Genomic DNA, 20,377 nt, shown 5'->3' on the forward strand with positions numbered 1-20,377 from the left:
CATGACAAACACGTTTATTACCGTATGGTATTTATTGCCTGGCTTACATGGGCTCCGTTAGAGGGGGGCCGCGGGGGTGATTACCCCCCACTAATTGGAGTGGGGGTAACTAATGCAAAATTACCCCCCACCCTCTACTAATGTAGAGATAAAAATTGGAATTCACTTTTTGTTTTGCAGGAATCATTTTCACGGCCTACATGTAACCTCGAACTCAACTGACTACTGTTCTTCATGTTGTTGCTGAAACTCCTTGTCGCTGCGTGGCCGAGTAAAAACAGTAAGTTCAGTCGCCTAAAAAATCTGCGCGATGCTCAAAAAGACGTCTATTCACAAACTACTGGCATTCGAAAGTAATGCCAGCAACTGGCTCGATGACTACATGTCCCTTCGCTGCTTCCAGTTGTCAGTTTTATTGCATCTGTGATTGCAGTGTACGTCATTGCACGTTGTCGCAATAAAACATGATTCGCATTATTTCCAACTCAAATACTTCAAACAATAGCAGAATCCGTTTAATAAGCGCCGTTTTTATAGAATCCGCTCCACAGGGTATGTTTTCAATGTTGCTTCAAACCCATGTGGTTGCAAAGTTTTATACAGGCTTAACCATCTCAGGTAAATTACTGTCAATTCATGGAAGGAAGCATTATGATGCAATGCCTTCCGCACTACCCTTGGTTGCCACGGCGACCCAGACCTCTTCCTTGGTTGGCATAACAACAAATGCGTCATAATTCGGGTCGTCGTACTTGATGTCGCTCCCAGCCAAAGAAACGTCGAAGTCGTGAAAGATCGTGATGATGAAGGATGCCGCCAGCAGGTAGACCAAACTATACAAAACAATGAACATTAACGTGTCTGTGGGCTCGGGTCTCAGCATGCGTGATAAAGCACTTCGATCTTAATGGATTTGTTATTGGTTATTGGCTACAACCAGGGCCGGATTTACCAATAGGCTAGACAGGCTGAAGCCTAGGGCCTCAACGTCCAGGGGCCTCGAAATTCGGTTTCAAAGTTGTAATTCTTTTAAAAACTTGACCAGTTTAAACCCTACCTAAAGTATATATATATCAAGCTTTTCAGAGTAAAAATTCCTATACAAGGATAGGGTGATCACTTTATAATGACCAATGCTGATTGACAAAGATACCAATCATTTAATGAAAAAACAAAAACGGCTGTAACACAACGATATACACTTGATTCACCTACAAGTTGAATTGAATGAGCTGCACAGACCAGTTGAAACACGTTGTTCACGTTGAAACACAAATACGAAATATCCCTGATATTTTCGCAAACAATAATCTTAACCGTCACTATTAACTGGACAACTAGACAATTTGACTGTTAAAGTAAATGGTACGTTGCGCATTGCCATTACAGTTTAGCGATCTGAACATATTGATTAACAAATCTGGCTCCAGGCAATGATATATCAGCTACAAATTACTAATAATAGTTTCAACAACAGAATCACCAAACCGTCTGTAACTTCGGTTTGAAGTCAAATGTGCAGGAGAGGCGAAGCAGAAGGCTGTTATCCCCAACGCTGTTATTCTGACCAAGTTTCTTGATGCGTGTGGGGCCTGGACTCTTCATAGGGGTAAGAAAGGCAGATTAACCACTTCTACTTTTCATACTTCCAAAAACGCCTCAAGATATAAAGGCAAGACAAGGATCCAGACACGGAAGTTCTCAGTGGGCAAACATGCCAACACTCTCACCATCATACACAAGGCACCAAATAGGTGGGCAGATCACTCCACCGGTTGCCAAATCACGCATTCCAAAAGAACTGAATTTACTAACCGTAGGCAACAAGCAGGTGCTCAGAGAAAATATTTCAAAGACACTTTGAAAGCATCAAGAAAATTTGCTATCGATGTTCAGTTCAGTTGCTTTTTTATTTCTGACCATCATATCAAAAACAATACACGTCAACATAGCAAAGGTCGAGAAAAAGGTAGAAGCGACAAAACGATTGTAGGGAAGCCTTAGGCGAAGAACGAACATCATGGCGCCTATAGACGCAGAATCAGCAGAGTAAGAGCATAATCAGCAGAGTAAGAGCTATCTACTGTCAAATCCGGAAACACTAACAGTGTAAGACCTGAGCCTCGAGTAAGAACGTCAACAAACCATCATTCTCATGTTCCACTTACAACAGCCTATTCGTAGGTTTCAGCCTACGAATAGGCCTCACACGTCATCATCGCACTCATACACACCAAACACATGTTGAACCTTGATTCAAATTCGTTGGCCATCTTCGAAGACAAAGGGCGGACGTCATCGTCAGTAATGACAGTTGTAACAAAAGTAAATTGAAGAAAAGACTGGTTTTCATACAACTTGGTAAAAAAGTCTTGAGACTATAGAAATATTTAGTCAGTGTGCCAACATTTCGTCACGATCACCAGTCACCACTTGTGACTGTGCACAGGAAACTCGAGCTCATCAATATGTTTACGATGTCACAAAAGTTCGAAATTAGAAGATTTTTCACTGCTAGTGACAAGCAAAATACGATTGCTTAACCATTGCGAAATGTTTTCAGGGCACAAACAACCTGCACACATGCTTGTGTCACACCGAGGTAGCTTGGAACCAAGGTTGCCACAACAAACTGTGGCCTACTTACCTATCCTCGGGGTTACGACGAGACCCAGCAAAGGCAAATGGAATGAAATCAAGTGGATTCAATGGGAGTTCCCTTTCGTGGTCGGTGAACCTCTTGGGGTTAAATCTGTGTTGATAAATTGCGTAGTAAAAAATCTTTTCGTAAAAATTGAACATTAAAAACGCTTTTTAATTTAACATCAAATATAATATTGATTAATAATTGAACACAATAAATAATTGTCACGTTAGGTTGCTTCCTAATGGTAGTTTCCTGGCGGTTACATTTATCACATAATCAAATGAATCAAAGCTGTCCTTTGACCAGAACGGTCACTTAATATGCATTGTACCTGTATGGTTCCTTCCACAGCTTCTCATCCTTCATGGTGATAGCAAGAGCTTCTATTATAGGAGTCTGCAATAATTAACAAAGCAGAGATCAGGGTTAAAGCTTATTTGGATTAAATTTGAGCGGCTAATTTTAAAAGTGGGGCAGGTTTTCTCTATCACGTTTACTTTCTAACCCAGGCAGCAAAATCCGCCATCTTTACATCGATTCAACGTCTGCAGTCTGCAGATTTTGTTGTCTGGGAAGCTATTAATGTGTGTCAACGTTCATTTTTATTGTTAAAGATTCTTTTGAATAAAGTCTTGCAGATTAAAATATAGTCAAGATTTAAACAAAGCTACAGTCAAGTAAAATAGGCTACAGGATAAAAAAAGATTTTCTTGTAGAAAAGCATTAGCTCAGTGGCTTACACATTTCTGGAAATTGATCTAACATCAATTTTCAATCACCTTCACATGTAAAGTGTGTAGGCTATCAAGTATCAATACACAATTTGTTAACACCCAACAAAAATCAAATAGATTATTCGAACGAAAACTTAGGAATCAAGAATAAAAATTAATAAAAACTGTTATTTATGTGTTATTAAGTGTCTTACCGCGACACAGGGGCGACACGTTTCGAGAGTTTCGCAGGTGCTCACGCCACTCGACAACGCAGCCGATATTAACTCTAATTTACTAACTCAATACTTTGGTTTGTTCTTAAACTAAACCTAACAAAAAATGTTACCGCATTCCTGAAATCAGTAATCTCAAACTTAACAACAACAGATGAAACATCTCTCGTACCAAGAAAAAACGGCACCCTGTGAAACGGTACACTTCTATTACAACCAAGAAATAAACAGTCCAAGCCATATGACAAGTTTGCGTCATTCCAAAGTCACCTGCTTCGGCACAACATGATCAGCAATGTTGATGTCGAGATCCTCCACCCTTCCATTGAATGGGAACATCTCGCTACAGCGAATACTCTCTTTCAGTATGCTCTCAACCATGTCACCATCTGCTCTGGGTGCCCTATTCCACAAAATATATTATACACAAGATAATTTTAATAAATACCAAACTAATCAAAATAGTAAACGTTTGAATTAAAAAGCAGAACACACAATAAGTAACCACTGACCATGAAAGTTAAATTCAGTTAGTTAGGAAAATAAAAAAACTAATGAAACAAAACAACCACTAAAGAGTAAAGAAATATCAAAATTTGAAATTGCAAGACAAAAAATGTATCGAGGTGATATGAAGCGTAAAACGTGACGAAACGATTCGAAACTACATAATTATAGGCTTATAATAATAGCTTGTCCCAAACGTTGAGATTGTTTTGCTGGTCAAATTCCATACACTTTCATTTTGAATGTAATTTAAAAAAATAGGACAATAAAACGACGCCTACAAGATTTACAAGGCCTGTCTTTTTTGGGTAATACAATGCTGCGTCTAATAAAAGCATAGTTGGCCACAGAGTTTATCGCGTTAAATAAAAAACATCTAATAGGCTAATACGCAGTTTTTGGTGACAAGGAGAACCCAAATAATTTGATGGAACGTATATACAGACTGACTTATTGCTTATAAATTAAAATCAAGAAAGATGTTTAGAAATTACTTTAAAAATTTCTGCAGGGGACATTCTCGTCTAAGCTAAACACTGTGCAAGGCACCTGAGCATCAAATTTTTACGGAGCCTTCTTCTACCGATTGTTATTTGAATTTCCGAAAACACGATGCTACTTTCACCCGTGAAGTACCTGCATCTTTATCATTAACCATTGAACGTGTTTTAAGGTTACTACTGAATAGAATAGACTTTTACGTGACGTTGTTGGTTCGAATGGAGAATCACTTGGATTGTCTACTACCACAGGCGTTGACAAAACTTCTGTCATTTCGGAAGCGTTTGCACGATGGCTATTCGTTTCTCTTCAGCAGATCTTTCTCGAATAGCTTTCCTTTTCGTTTATTTCGTCCAATCATCGTATTCGTACATATCGCTGAGAATGAACCGAAACAATTATCGCCGTAAAATTGTTCATCCTCAGTAGTCATCTTCATTCCAAATTCATCCTCAAGCTGTCGTTGATATTCTTTATCATCAGTTCTAATGTTGTATGCATTTGATATGAGCAATTGAGCATATCATTGAATTTTCTAGCATTAGCATACCATTCACCACGTTTTCTTTCTGTTTATATCGTTCATTTTTTCTCAACTGATTGGAAAGTTCATAGTCTTGTTTAATTTTTTTCGCCACAGAGTTTTCATGCATCGGGTAGACATTTTTATTTATGCACGACGTATTTTGCTAGCCATTATTTTACTAGCTTCTTCTTTTGTCATGGATTTTTTCTGTCCTTTCAAATCCTTTTTAGTCCAAACATTCTACTAGTCACTACTGCATCACGTGGTAATTTGGAAGTCGACTGATAGTTTGAAAGTTCTCTGTAAGTTTAACCAAAAAGTTCCTTTCTGGTGCCACTCTTTCTTCTTTCGTTATTCATGTCAGTAGTTCAGTTAGTTATATAGCATAGGTGGTATTACTAATAGCACTAGGCAGTAGACACTAGTCTGAAAGTACACAATAAGTTATTATCGTAGGTTATTTCAATGACATATAAACTGTGTATGTGTAGCTATGGATTTGTCCAAACTTTTAGCTGAAATTTATCAGTTTTTCACTGAAAAAAGGTGAAATTTCATTCAGATAACGATCAAATTGCACAAGAATTTGCCAATCGCCTCGCATTTGACATTTTTGAGGTCAGCGACCATGAAAGCATACACAATATATCACAAGTCGTATATTATTCATGAATGTTCGACATTAATTTACAGCATAATTATACAGAAATGATTTTTCGACGCCTTGATGATATGAAAGGGATAGAAGTTGGCGGTTTTAACATAACAAATTTACTCTATACTGATGATACTGTTCTGTTAGCTGAATCGCAAAAAGATCTTCAAGAAATATTGGACAATGTTAATTCAATTGGTAAAGAATTTAATATGAAAATTAACATAAAAAGACCAAATCAATGATAATCTCAAATCACCAGATACTTCAGTACTCCAAATTATAATTGACAATGAAAATATATAAAAATTAAAATCTTTTTTCCTATCTTGAACATTTAATAACTGAAGATCGGAGGTGTGACCATGAAATTCTAAGACGGATAGAAATTGCAAGAACTGCATTTGGAAAAATGTTTTAATCAATCAAAGTTTAAATTTAGAAATTCGTCAACGGATATTAAAATGCTACATCTGGTCAACCCTTTTATACAATTCTGAAACTTGGGCAGTGTCACAAAAAATAGAGAAACGGATCGATGCCTTCAAGCTCTGGACATGCAGGCGATTGTTAAAAATTTCATTGAAACAAAAGATTGCCAACGATGAAGTATTATCTAAATTCAATTCAAGCAAAATTCTCTTACAAATAGTCAAAAGTAAATTGAAGTATTTCGAACACACAATAAGGCAAAACTCGTAACAAACAGATGATTAATAGAAAGGAAGATAAAAGGTAAAACAAATGAAGACCAAGAATGATTTGAACAACAAACGTCTCTAAATGGATAAAATAAAACTATAAAAGTGCAGTACGATGATCGAGAACAATGGCCAAGTATCCAACCCTCAATATGAGGAAGGAGCATAATGATGATGATGTTATTACCCTCGAATAGAAATAGAAACATGAAGGGAATTTCCCCTTTTAAGCATAGTATGTCTTGCCCGTCAAGTGTTTTGAGAAGTAAATTCAAAGTCAGCTACTCTCAAACATATTATACAGCCTGTCGAGCTGCTCAAATGTTTCAATGAATAATCTTAAATCTTATGGACTACAACAACACCAATGGAAGATTTTAGAATAATTAACAAAGATAAAAGCAAGCAGTATTACCTAGTATTCTTTGCAATTTCCATGACAACGTCCAAGGGGTTCCGTTTCAGGCAATGGGTCAGAGACTTTTGAACTTCTTCCCCCGTGACGACAAAGTAACAGGACCAGGTTAAAACTGAAAGTAAATAATGTAAAAATCGATCATAAAGTTGTTGCTACCAACATAAACAATTTAGAAAATTTCCACGATTTACCACCTGCAATCGCACCATTTATTAAACCTTTGTTAGTGCAATGATACCCAAACTGAGCCTTGTGGAATCCTTCAAAGGTGTTATGAGACAACGCACTCGATTCTAGATACAATATTCATTTTCCTTAAGATACTTTGTGCTTGATATGTAAAAAGACAAGTGTGGAAACATTTTACCATGCAATAACCATTCAAGTATAAATGAGTTAAGCTGTTCGTTTTTGTTCGTAGCCTAGCCTACCATACATCATCTTTCATCTCACTCATTCATAGCCAATTAGCCATCATTGGATGGCAGGAGACAGTATTTATCACGCATGGCACAGTATATGTTTAGCTAGTGGCAATGGCAACCTTGTTTTTTTCGCAATAGTAAAAAAATATAAGTTACATATTATTAACAGGCTTGTCAGAAAACACCAGTTTCAAACGGTAGAATGTTTCGCTCTACGCAATAGCACACTTGCGCAAATTTCAGAGAGCTTCACAAAATGTGTTGACTAACATGGAACCCAATCAGCAAAATGCTAATTGCAATCCCAACCTGAGGAAATATTACCAAGATCCGTGTAACTCAGTGCCCACAGCCCCACATAGCGTTTATTCTATTCCACTCTAAAGCTAGGTGCTGCATCAGTGCAAAAATGCATGAGTTTATACTAGAGATGTACCAATACCAATATTTTGGCTGATACCGATATCACTTTTTTAGGCCGATACCGATATTGTGGTCGATACTTTAGTCTTTAGTGTTTGTTCCGGCGGGTCGATTGCCCTCTTGATTAGAATTGAAATTGTGATGAATTTTGTAACTTGGTTGGTTGAATTAAGCAACGTTGAATTTGCGTTCTTTCACTGTTATACGTTACGTGGCCCGCCTTCTGACCAAGACGTTTAATTTCTGATTGTCGCATTTGCCGCGTGCCGGGAGCCGTGGTGTCTGGAGAGTATTTGCCATTGTGTGTTGAGTTTCATTTCATTATCGAAAAAAGCAAGCTAGAGAAATGAATGTGTACCACGGATTTAAGTTGTCGTGTTAAAGCCATTGTAAGTTTATACAAAATCAGGTTTTTATCCCAACTCGCTCTCAATAAATCAAAAAACAACAAGAAACAATTGCAAGTATGATTCAGGCAGACCGAGGAGGGATTGTAGGTAGGCAGTGAGCACCTACTCATGTAACCAAAAATAAAAACCTGATTATTGGACAACTGAAGTAAAGAACTATAAAGTATCTAAATAACGAAATAAAAGAATTAAAAGAACTAACAAAATTGACAGAATTGAAAGAACAAGAACTAAAGGACTAACTTAAAGACTAACAAATTTAAATTTCAACCAAGGAAGACTTCTGAAGGGGTGGTCAGCACATCCCTGCAACGAAAGGACTTTAATATAACCGTACTTTAATTGTGTTGTAAACTGGAACTCTACTGTACCGGAGCCGAATTGTGTATAATAACTTGTGTAAAATACTGTATTGTTTGTCAAAAGGCTTGCTCCACCGTAACTCAGAGAGCGGTAAGTTACTAATTAATGTTGGTTACGCTGTCCATTACGTTACGTGTGTCGATATTACTGTGTGTAGGCTATAGTATACAGTAGTGTAATTTTTTTAAATTGATAAATGGAAGGTGACGGTGGCCATCCGGTGTCTCGTACGCTTCCCGTTGGCAGTGGGACAGGGGGCGCTGCGTCTGGGGGTGGTGCGGCGGAACACCCGGGCGTTGGGCAGGTGTATCCTCAGGGGGTTCATGGCAGCCTTACCCATGCTGATTCCAGTGCAGAAGCTGTGCTCAGGGACATCAGACACAAAAAAAGAGAGGTGCTGCAGGGGGTTGGAGAATTAAGGAGAGGTCTCCCCATGGTACATGATGAAGCGTTGCTAGAGCGGGCCTTGGTTGATATGGCGGAGTTAGAGGGCAACTTTGGAGAACTGTTAGAACTTGCGAATAAACTAAAGGATAGCACTATGATATCTGAAGCTACAGAACAGGTCAGGTCAGAGATTGAGGAAATGAGACGTACTATAAAACAGAAGCAAATCTCCAAGGTAGATACAAAATTAGGTACAATAAAAGGAAAATCAACCACCAGTGCCTCGAGTAGTCGCTCGCGCCGTTCAAAAGAAGAAGAGATTGAAATCCGGCTCGAAATGGAGAAGTTGCGGTGGGAAAAACAGATGCGGGTGAACAAAGCCAAAGCAGAGGAAGCCAGAGCCAAAGCCAAAGCAGAGGAAGCCAAAGCCGAAGCAGAGGAAGCCGAAGCCAGAGCCGAAATTGAAATGCAGATCAAGGCAGCCGAACTGAGAGCAAGGCAAAGTAAGCTTGACTTGTTTTCACAATGTGGATCGGACCAAGGGTCGGAGCGCGGGCAACGACGGCCTACGGCCAGTAGTCTCGGAGTCACCGACTACATCCCTACAGCGATAGAAAAGGTCCAGAGGTGGGACGCTGACATTATCAATCCGCCTGGGAGATCCCATGACATTCATGGGGCCGCTAGCATAGATGCCCAACCTAAACAGAGCCAGGCTAAACAGGAGAATTTAATGGAACCGCCACATAGAGAAACTCCCCTAAGAAAGCTCTTTCCAGGAAACGCCCTCACAAACAAGTATAGAACGTGGACTAAAGATAATTTTTTGGCAAAACCGCCCGGGGGGACCCATGGGGCCGCTGAAAGAGAACCTCATTATGATTATCAACGTGATTTTTATAGAGAGAAGGTTGTGAAACCGTCACAAACATGCCCCTTAACTGTAAGGAAAGATCTTAAAGGTGAGAGATGTAATTCACCACTAGTTAAAGATGATGGCCGTGAAACTAGACATGTTATGACATCCCCGCCAGGGCTTAATGCAAACAGAGGTGCTGAGGATCAACAAAACTGGTTCTATAAATATCATAATTGTCGCACTTTCTATGACAGGGCCGCATTGATCAACTATGACGGCAACAACATGCCATTTATATTTTTTAAAAACCGTATCGAATCACTAATGGAGAGTTGCCCATTTGAGGGAAATCGGCTAACTTTGCTACAGGCAGCCTGCGTACGTAGCGCCGCGCAAACCATTTCAAACTTAGCATCGGATACTTCTGGTTGGAGCGAAAAGGAAAGGATCGATATGTCGCTAGATCGCTTGTCGCAGCGCTTTGGCGTTAGAGGCGGATTTCTCGCGGAGCCGGAGATTCGGCATGGCAATAAATTATCTGGGATGTCATCATCCTCAATAAAGGAATTCAAAGACGAGCTGGCTCAGTGTACCCTCTTCGCTAGAGCGTATAACCAGCGTCATCAGCTAGAAGGACATTTTGTACTAGACTTAGCAGGTCGATTACCTGGATATGCGAAGAAAGACTTTTTGTACTATCTGAAAGAGCAATATGGTAGCACCGAGGAACCAAGCTTCCAAAGCCTAATGGATTTCGTAAATTGCGAAGAGACGTGTCGCTCTACGGACTTCGCCATACGCTTAATGGAGGAAGTCGTTGCTAGAAAAGATACAAAACGGTCGGCAAGTGATAATCACATTATGCGTATTCGTCAAACCTCAGCACAGCCTGTCAGAAATGTCACCCAAGGTAGCAGTCGCGGGTCTGGCTTTAGTTCTGGGAGCCGAGAAGAAACGTTTGGTAGCCGCTCTTTTGAGGGTACGAGGAAGGACATACTTTGTATCTATTGTGAGAGTAGGAATAAGCAAGAGCGTCACAGACTACCCAATTGTCCTGAGTTCCTAAACTTGACGCCGTCGCGACGCCGAGATGTCATCGCCACGACTGGTCGTTGTCTAAACTGCCTACGTCTAGGACACGAAGCAAAAAACTGCACCCAATCATGTAATTGTAGGCGCTGCGGCGAACATTTCCGATTTAAGCACTATTATCTACTGCACGACGCCTATGTGAATCCTCAAGGAACATCGGGCAATGGCAATGATCTTAGAACGGCACCTGCCGTCACTAATCGTAGCGTAAGCATCGCTCATAAGAGGGCAGTGTTTAATCGTGTCACGGCTGCGCGGGTCATAAACCCATCTAATGGAGAGACCACTCTGGTTTACTGTCAACACGACCCAGGCTCTCAGCTCACATTTGTTTCAAGCCGATTGGCTAAAGAATTGTATCTAAAAGCCACGGATAATGTATCCTTCCGCATGGACACTCTAGCAGGCAAACAAGAAATACACTCTGATCTGGTTAAATTTAATATCCAATCCTTAGTTACTGACGAACTGTATGGTGATGTGGAAGCAGTGGTAAATGCACCTTGGAGTGACCATGTCGAAACATTGCCGCAGCATCAAGACTTAAATAGGTTTTCACATTTCGATAATGTTGAATTGATTTCGTTACCTAACAAAATGTCGGTCGATATTCTAATCGGGAATGACCATGCTTACTTGATGCGAGTATTAGAAGAACGTGTTGGCATGACTCCGGAAGAGCCCCATGCTATTTTAACCCCACTGGGCTGGCTGGCTAGTGGAGGTCGAGGTTCTATGATCTTTGGTGATTCTAAAGTACGTCGTGTTGCCATTAATGGTAACGTCGCTGAGGAGTCACTTAGTCTTGACAGTTTTGATGCGCAGGAGATTGAAATCAGTCGTTTAAAACATGTAATAAAGGATTTAACCCTAACAGATGAAACGATAGAACTGTCCCGCAATGATGTCATAGCACAAAAATTTGTTGAGACGCAAATGAAAGTTGAAGATGGGAGATTTGAAATGCCCGTACCTTTAAAAACCGACTTTGAATTACCGGATAACCACTCTTTGGCTTTTGACCGTGTTCTGAGCTTACGACGAAAGGCTTTAAAGCAATTTGATGTTCGAATATTCTTAGTAGAAACGATGACTGAAATGCAGTCCAGTGAGTACATTGAGCCGGTAAAAGACGATGACTCATCAGCATGTGTGTGGTACTTACCATATTTTGTGACATCTCAAGCAAAAAAGCGAGTGGTATATGACGGCAAATCTGAGTTTAAGGGTAGGTGTGTTAATGATGTGATTTTGTCGGGCCCAGACATATTAAACCCTTTAACACAAGTTCTGGCTCGCTTTAGATTGGGAAAGTTTGGCCTAATGGCAGACCTAACCAAGTGCTTCTTCCAGATTCAATTACCAATGGAACAACGCGACTTGTTCCGTTTGCTATGGTTTGAGAATAATGATATCGAAAAGGGCAAAGTAATTCCGTTTAGATTTTGTGTACACCCTTGGGGAATTAAAAGCAGTCCATACGTCGCCTGCTTAGCCATTCAAAAGATGATTGAACAAAACCCCACTGGAGCCAGTGACCTGACCCTGCGTGCCATTCGAAAAAATATGTATATGGACGATCTGATATTCTCTGGAAATAGCCTTGATGAGGTCAGTGAGATTGCTAAACAAGCCATTGACTTGTTCGATAGCCGAGGCTTTAGTTTGGTGAAATGGAGTGCCAACAAAGGGGCGTTGGATGTTTTGTCGGACTTTAAAAAAGAGATGCTGGCTTCCTCCTTTCGCGATGTCGACCTCGAAAAAGATGACACAGACTTACCAGTAGCAAAAACTCTAGGTTGTGTGTGGCAAACCGAGTCAGATTCATTCTTCATTAAGTGCTCTCTCCAACCTTTAGAGAAGTACACACGTCGCTCAATGTTAAGCCAACTTGGCCAAAATTTCGATCCACTAGGGTTCGGCGCTCCATTCTTCCTTAAAGCTAAGTTAATTCTGCAGCGTTTGGCTATTGAAGGCCTCGATTGGGACACCGAAGTGCCACAAAGCTACATAAAAGAGTGGAAGTCGTGGATTCATTCATTAGATTTACTAAAAGAATTTTCCATACCTAGATGGTATTTTGTAAACACAGAGCCGTGTTGTGCAGACGATGATATCGTATATCAGTTACATGGATTCAGTGATGCCTCCAATCACTCCTTTGCCTCCGTTGTGTATATACGTAGGCTGTGTAACGGAGTCCCTTGCGTATCCTTCGTTTTTGGCAAAAGTAGGGTTGTCCTCAAGCATCAAAGTGCATGGCCGATTGCCAGAAAGGAGCTTGTAGCCGCGCTTAATACTACGGAACTGTTAAACCAGGCAGCTAATGCACTACACCTGCCTGATCTTAGAAAACATTTCTGGTGTGACTCGAATACTGTCCTTCAGTGGATCAGAAATCCTGATTTACGATTATGCAAGTTTGTTACTCGTAGGTTAAATCGTATTTTACTCTTGTCAGAGGTGAGAGAATGGCATTTTTGTCCGACACATCTCAACTCGGCAGACGTTGGAACCAGACCGAATGCCATCACCAAAACAGGTTCCAGAGAGATGTGGTTGAGCGGTCCATCTTTTCTCATGCAGGAGGGCGAGGTCCCAACGGTGAATGGAGCAGATGCTGCTATTCGTAAAATGGAACTGTCGCCGGCGATAACGGTAAGTGAAAATGCAACTGCTGGCTCCATTAGCAAGATGATCGAAACCGCACCTACTTTGTACGTGTTGAAAAAAAGAGCCGCCTATCTTGTAGCTTTCACGAAGTTCATTGTATCCAAATGCAAGAAACATGGGTATGTAAAACCAAAGTTAAATGCATCCTATCTTGAGGACGCTTTAAATAGGGTTGTTTCTTACGTACAAAAAGTAGTGTATAGAGATTTGTTAAGTTGTGACGGCCTGCCGGAGTCGATCGATGTGGTAACAAAACGTCTTGCTTCGAGCGAAGCTGGCGCTGATAAACAGTGCCTGAAGGAGTTGCGCTCTCTAAAAAAGTATCGTCCTTGTGTGGACACACGGGGGAGACTTCGTATTGAAGGTCGATTGAGTAAGTCTCCCGAAATAACTGTCGATGCGAAGCATCCTCTTATTTTGCCTTCGAGGCACGCATTGACACGGCTAGTTGTCCTTGACGCTCATTGTGATAGCTATCACTGTGGTGTGCAACAGACACTGTTATCTACTCGTCAACGTTTTTGGATTGCAAACGGTAATTCCTCGGTGAAACACTATTTGCATGACTGCGCTCCATGTGCCTTAGAGAAAGCAAAGCCTATCAGGCAGCTTATGTCGGATCTACCATTACCACGAACCACGGCCTATAACAAACCCTTCTTCAACAGTGGCGTAGATTATTTTGGTCCAATGACGTTTGTGGAAGGAAGAAGCCAAAAGAAAGCATGGGGATTGTTATTTACCTGTCTTGCGAGTAGAGCAATCCATGTGGAACTTGTGACGTCACTATCTTACAGTGAATTTGTTTTAGCATTTACCAGATTTGTAGACTTGCGTGGATCTATACGTAACATGTACTCAGATAACGGGACCACATTTCAAGCGGCAGCTAAAAGACTACCAGAAATTTTGGAGTCTTCTGAAATTCAAACTTCTTTGCGAAAAAAGGGAATTAACTGGGAGTTCATTCCTCCGTATGCCCCGGCCCAGGGAGGGGCCTGGGAAGCAATGGTCAAGCAATTCAAAATTGCCTTTTCCCACGTTATTGGGAACTCATCACGGAAACCCAACTTTGTTGAACTTCTTACATTTACTGGTAGTGCCACAAGAATAGTCAACGAAAGACCTTTAGTCCCTGTCTGTGATGACCCTAAGGATTCTACTGTTATCACCCCAGCCGCCCTCCTTAACCCATTCTTGAGCCCATTTTCATCAGTAGGAAATCCTCATGACCGAGATGAGTTACGGAGAGACTATAGGTACAACCTGGCTCTATCTCACAGTTTCTGGGAGAAATGGATCTCTTTCTATTTACCTTCCCTGCAGGGTAGAAAAAAGTGGGCCAGTTTGGTGGAAAACCTACAGCCTGGCCAATTAGTGGTGGTTGGTTCTCCAGAAGATATAACTAAGAGAGGAAGGTACCGTCTGGGGAGAGTCCATGAGATCATCCCCCAAATTAGAAAAGGAAAACCGATTGTCAGGCGCGTCAGGGTGGCAGTCTCAGTGGTGGATGAGGCATCGGGTGAGGTCAAAGTGGACCTGGTCCTAAGGGATATATCGTGCGTTGCTCCTGTGGGGAATGCTTGACTGCGTTCAGGACCCGGCCACGCCCTGGTCTGTTGTTAGCTGGTGTCGTCGAGGCATCTGTACCACCCTTGCCTTTCATTTAAATTTGTAGTGTATTGTAGATATGTACCGCGCAAATCTGTTATTAACCTGCGTATTTCTATGTGTCATTCGCAGGGCTCCAATATGCGTAACTCAACAACATGTCTTAGTAACGTATGCTCTACAGCAATCTCAGTCATCGGCCTCGTTATAAGTAGCTAGTTAGTTAGGCCTACTGTGTAATGCATTTGATTTGTTTGCTATTGTGTGTTTCATGCAAATGATGTAAATGCTAACCGTGTAAGTATTCGCAAGCGATCTCAGTAATTTGCGTCATTATAAGTAGCTAGTTAGGTACTGTGTAGTGCGTCTGAGTTGTTTGCTACTATGTGTGTCTCATGAAGCTAACGTAGATATTAATCGTTAATCGTGTGAGTATTCGCCAGGCCATTGTGGCCAGGGTGTCCAAGTGCCTTGCACTGCTATCAAAAGATAATCACCGTTTTTGTGTAGTTTTAATGTACATACTTTCTGTGTATTGCATGTCGGGAATCGACCCTTCTACTTCAACCTTTATTTAATTATGTGCCATAATTAGGGGCCGCAATGTTCCGGCGGGTCGATTGCCCTCTTGATTAGAATTGAAATTGTGATGAATTTTGTAACTTGGTTGGTTGAATTAAGCAACGTTGAATTTGCGTTCTTTCACGGTTATACGTTACGTGGCCCGCCTTCTGACCAAGACGTTTAATTTCTGATTGTTGCATTTGCCGCGTGCCGGGAGCCGTGGTGTCTGGAGAGTATTTGCCATTGTGTGTTGAGTTTCATTTCATTATCGAAAAAAGCAAGCTAGAGAAATGAATGTGTACCACGGATTTAAGTTGTCGTGTTAAAGCCATTGTAAGTTTATACAAAATCAGGTTTTTATCCCAACTCGCTCTCAATAAATCAAAAAACAACAAGAAACAATTGCAAGTATGATTCAGGCAGACCGAGGAGGGATTGTAGGTAGGCAGTGAGCACCTACTCATGTAACCAGTGTTACAAAAAGAAGCAATTTCGGTATTTGCAAGGAATCATATCAAATGCTAAGTTTTACCTTATTTGCATAAAACTATTAAGCAAAGCTTTGAATTGGTATAATTTAATAAAGATTCAAGAATCCAATCTCAACCGCATTGTTGTGTCATAATAGTAGGTTTTAGTAATGAAAGGCCACCGTGATTGAGGAATTATTGAGGAAAAATTAATAAAGGGTTTGCGCATACTCTCCAAATAGGCTATCATAATTGATAATAAGATGTAAAATGTAATACAAAACATACAGTCATACAAAAACTATTCGACAAGTAATGTGCATTGTGCAACCTAAGGGCGGTAAGCACTGTAACATACTGATATCCCATTGAACCACAAACCATCAACCAATCAGAAGCTACGCTGTTCATGACGTCATCAAGGTTGCGTTTCTCGAAACTATGCGTTTTGAAACTGCGGTTCTCGTTTCTCGAAAGGAAAAATGCAACTTCCCACCACTGCTATTGCTCTTGTTTGTTGTGTAATTACCAAAAAAAGTTAAAAGTAATTATCAACTCTCTGGCTGAATGCTGAAATGGCCACAATTGGACGGACAACCTATCATCTGATGGTTCGTGGTTCGGGTTCGTTCAATGGGATATCAGTATGTCAAAGTTCCTATCCCTAAGGGCGCTTGTCGTTTGATTGAGAAGCTTTTGCCAGGCAAAGACTACCCAGATTGCAAAAATGTATAATTTTGCATCGTTTTTACGTTGCTAAACGTTTAAAAAAAACCATGTAACTTGGTTGTTTTTAGTAAGCTGGTTCTATCAGTTTGTGATTTAATTTCCACCTTTCGTTGCAATAAAATGATCAAGCTTAAACAATGTCAGAGTAAGTAGGCTGCGCAACGAACTCCCACAAGGCCACAGTTATCACCACTTGCTGCTGACAAGTCAAAGAACATGTCTTTTGATGTTGCCGATTTGCGTCACATTTTTGTGTTTTTTTATACTTGCTCTTCGCTATTTCTGTTGCGTTACTTGGTGTGGTGTAGCGCGTGTCATCACGCACCACCATCTCTCTTGACGACAGCGTAGTGTGAGTTTTGCGATTTTGAATGTTAGGCTACAGAACAAAAATCTCCCGAGGCTAAATTTTCATGTCAAGTTAAATATTTCTGCCTCTGGAGTGCCCCACGATCGAATTTGTTAATTCATTATTTGATAAAATGTTTAGATGATGTCACGTCATTACGCCGATTTGAGATACAATTTCACTCATGACGTCGTATGGATGAAAAACTTTTACAAGTTTTATACTCTGTTGAGAGTAAAAAAGAAACACAAATGATAAATATTGGAGAAATTGAGTCTTCTTCACAACTTAAGAATCGAACAACGCAAAACTGCTGAAACCAAACGTTTTGTTTAAGTGAAAGAATCACTGCAAGCAACCAATGTTAAAAGGTGCGCGCAAGAAGTCATGGGAGTGTGAGGTATCAAAAATTTGAAAAGGTTGTTATTTTTGTACATCAATGCGACGTTAGTTACTACTTTAAAAAATATCTATATCTTTGCTTATGTAGAAAATCCGCAGCAAACGCCTCTTTTTTACATGTTTAGTATCGGTCAAATTTTGCCGATACCGATACTCAAAAAATGGCCGATATCACCGATATGTCGGTACATCTCTAGTTTATACTATCATTTTCAAAACGCATAGGATCTGATTGCAGACGGGCCGACAACCTGCTAACACCAACAGCGAAAACCATCACAGTGTTAAATCGTTTTACCGGAACATGTCCCCTTGCGGACTTACTTTCAGAATAAAACAAAACAAACCTTAATGAAAACTCATGCCAGATTTGCAAAATATTTTAGCCGAGAAAGTTTAGTCCGCATGGAAACGGAGACAAAACACATTGAAAGCGACAGTAAACATTTTAGGTAAATGTAGGAAGTGGTTGAATGAAACCGAGATCGTCAACACTTTTTTGCAATATGTTTTCTTGTTTGATATGAGCTTAAAACCTTTCAGCGACATCACCTGCAGTGGTTACTTGCATTCCAACAGTGAAGAGGGTAATGACGTCATCAATCATCTCATCCGAAGAAATGTCTGAATTGGAGGCAGCAAGGAGATCGGTGATGAGAGTGTTTTTTCCGGAAGATGAAGACCATTGCGACTCCACCGCATCTTCCATTAACTTGCGTAGTTCTTGTTGGGCTAATACGCATACATGCAATATATTTAAAATTAATGGATCGCATCAACATGGGTCAATGACACGTAGACGCAGACACGCAGTGCTAGGCAGACGCCCGCACTGCGACGCCGGAAGCTATAGGTGCTGCACAATCACTTTTTAGCAAACTTTTTTTTTAATCGCAACTTGTAATAAAAATAAAAACATCGATCTGCGGACCAATTGAGATCCATACAGCAGTTTCACAGGTACTGCAAAAGAAAAGTTGTTGGCATTTTTTTGGTAATTTTGACGTAATACGTAAACTAGATTTGAATTTATTCGACTAGGATATAAATTTGACTTGCTTTGATTACATGTTTGGCTTGCACAATACTGTAAATATGTATCCAGGGAGGGGGTTAATGAGGTTGCTGGGTAGGCACATGTGGCTGTAGGTGATGAGTCCCACACAGTCATAATGGCTGGACATAGGTAACGATCATCCAACCAAGATACAAATTACAAATAAATAAAGCTTTCTTGGGTGTTTAGTGTTTGTCCAATCGTTATAAGTAGAATTTCCCTTGACTGTTTGACAACTCTTGCAACAGACAATTGATCAAAAGAATTAGTGTCAAGTACAGGGATGGTCAGGTCAAGTAGCACACGATATGAGTTGCGCTATCCAAAACCAATCCGTCATGAATTGATTGCAGCAAAACAAGTGCAGCCATCCCAATGAACTTCAGAATATGACATTTAATAGTTTTTGCTTTGCTTTCACCAGCTTTTTTAGGAGTAATTTTTACTTTTTATCTTATTTTTGTAATGTGTTTTTTCAATTTTTTTCGGATGGCGTTCTTTAATTTTTTTTCTATAGGCTTATTGATTGTGATTTTTTTTACCTTTTTGAGTAATGTTTAAAGGGCAGCGCATCATCAAAAAATTCCAAAGGTCCGCCAAGCAAAATGTTTGAGAACCGTTAAACTAAGCTGAAAAGAAGAAAACTCATGACAAGAATTTTGGACACAAGCGTTGTTATCACGCCAAAAATAATTCATGTTGCCATGAGTAAGGTAAATCGCAATAGTATGCAAGGGGCCTGTGCTGTATTTCACTCTGAGTGAAATACTCACTTCCACCTACGCTGTATTTCTTAACTTATGTCAACTTCTAAACCGCTTACCACACTGTATGACACCAAGGCTTGACTTGCTTCGGACAGGCACATGGTGCGCATCATCATGGCAAAAAGGTTGCTCTTATCATGGAAAGTGGTAAAAATAGCAAACTGTGATGCCTTAAAAACAACATCCTCTATTTATAAAATTACCTTTTTCAAGATCAGACTCAGACTTGGTTGGCTCCTTCTTAGTTGTGGCCACTATTTCGCTCCAACACTGTCAACAATAAACATTTATCAACAGTTAAGGTAGAACAATCCAAAACTCTGAATCCTATTCCTGATTATTTCAGTTCAAGCAATCGAAAAAAAAACACTATATATATGTGTTAGCTCAGTGCATCAAAGTACACTGCAGTAAAGCCACAAGGCTTTATATAAGTTATCGGCTATTAACTAGAACAGAAAATTATTTTTAGCTGACTGGTACAGCAACATGGTTCCAAACAGCAATCCAGAAATAGCAAAAACTTTGGATACCGGTATTTAAAACAAAGTGACAGCGATCTCCACATGAAATATGTAAACCAAACAATATCCTATTGGAATTTCAATCCATTGGGTTAAGGTTAGAATCGATGTTCCAAACTTCTCATCTTTCCAGAAATCTGGTAAGGTAGTTAGTAAATCTACAATTTGAAACACTGATTGCGATGGTAACTTCATCTTCAAAAAAGAGAAGGAACTCTTAACAATCCCTTTGCCAAATCACAGCAATACAATTCTAGTTAACCATGGATTGGTAAAAGCACACACTCCAAAGCTTGGTGGCGCAGCAAACTGTAAACCTTTTTTTCACAAGCGTCGTGGCAAGTAAACTGCACCGACTAAGAAGTACT

The 20,377-nt window shown here is 40.2% G+C and overlaps 1 protein-coding gene across 1 annotated transcript in view; it reads right to left on the bottom strand.

Moving 5' to 3' along the window:
• Window positions 1-397: 397 nt before the first annotated feature.
• Window positions 398-20,377, bottom strand: part of LOC145765176 (cytochrome P450 20A1-like) — a 39,459-nt gene continuing 19,479 nt past the window's right edge. The window contains exons 6-12 of the mRNA XM_082576950.1: window positions 19,689-19,755; window positions 18,214-18,393; window positions 6,902-7,016; window positions 3,867-3,999; window positions 2,979-3,043; window positions 2,648-2,752; window positions 398-833 (exon numbers count right to left, since the gene is read on the bottom strand). Of these exons, the coding sequence (XP_082433076.1) occupies window positions 650-833; window positions 2,648-2,752; window positions 2,979-3,043; window positions 3,867-3,999; window positions 6,902-7,016; window positions 18,214-18,393; window positions 19,689-19,755 (849 nt within the window). The 3' untranslated portion in view covers window positions 398-649. The remainder of the gene's footprint in view (window positions 834-2,647; window positions 2,753-2,978; window positions 3,044-3,866; window positions 4,000-6,901; window positions 7,017-18,213; window positions 18,394-19,688; window positions 19,756-20,377) is intronic.

This window comes from Aplidium turbinatum, chromosome 2 (genome assembly GCF_918807975.1).
Source record: "Aplidium turbinatum chromosome 2, kaAplTurb1.1, whole genome shotgun sequence".
NCBI lineage: Eukaryota > Metazoa > Chordata > Ascidiacea > Aplousobranchia > Polyclinidae > Aplidium > Aplidium turbinatum.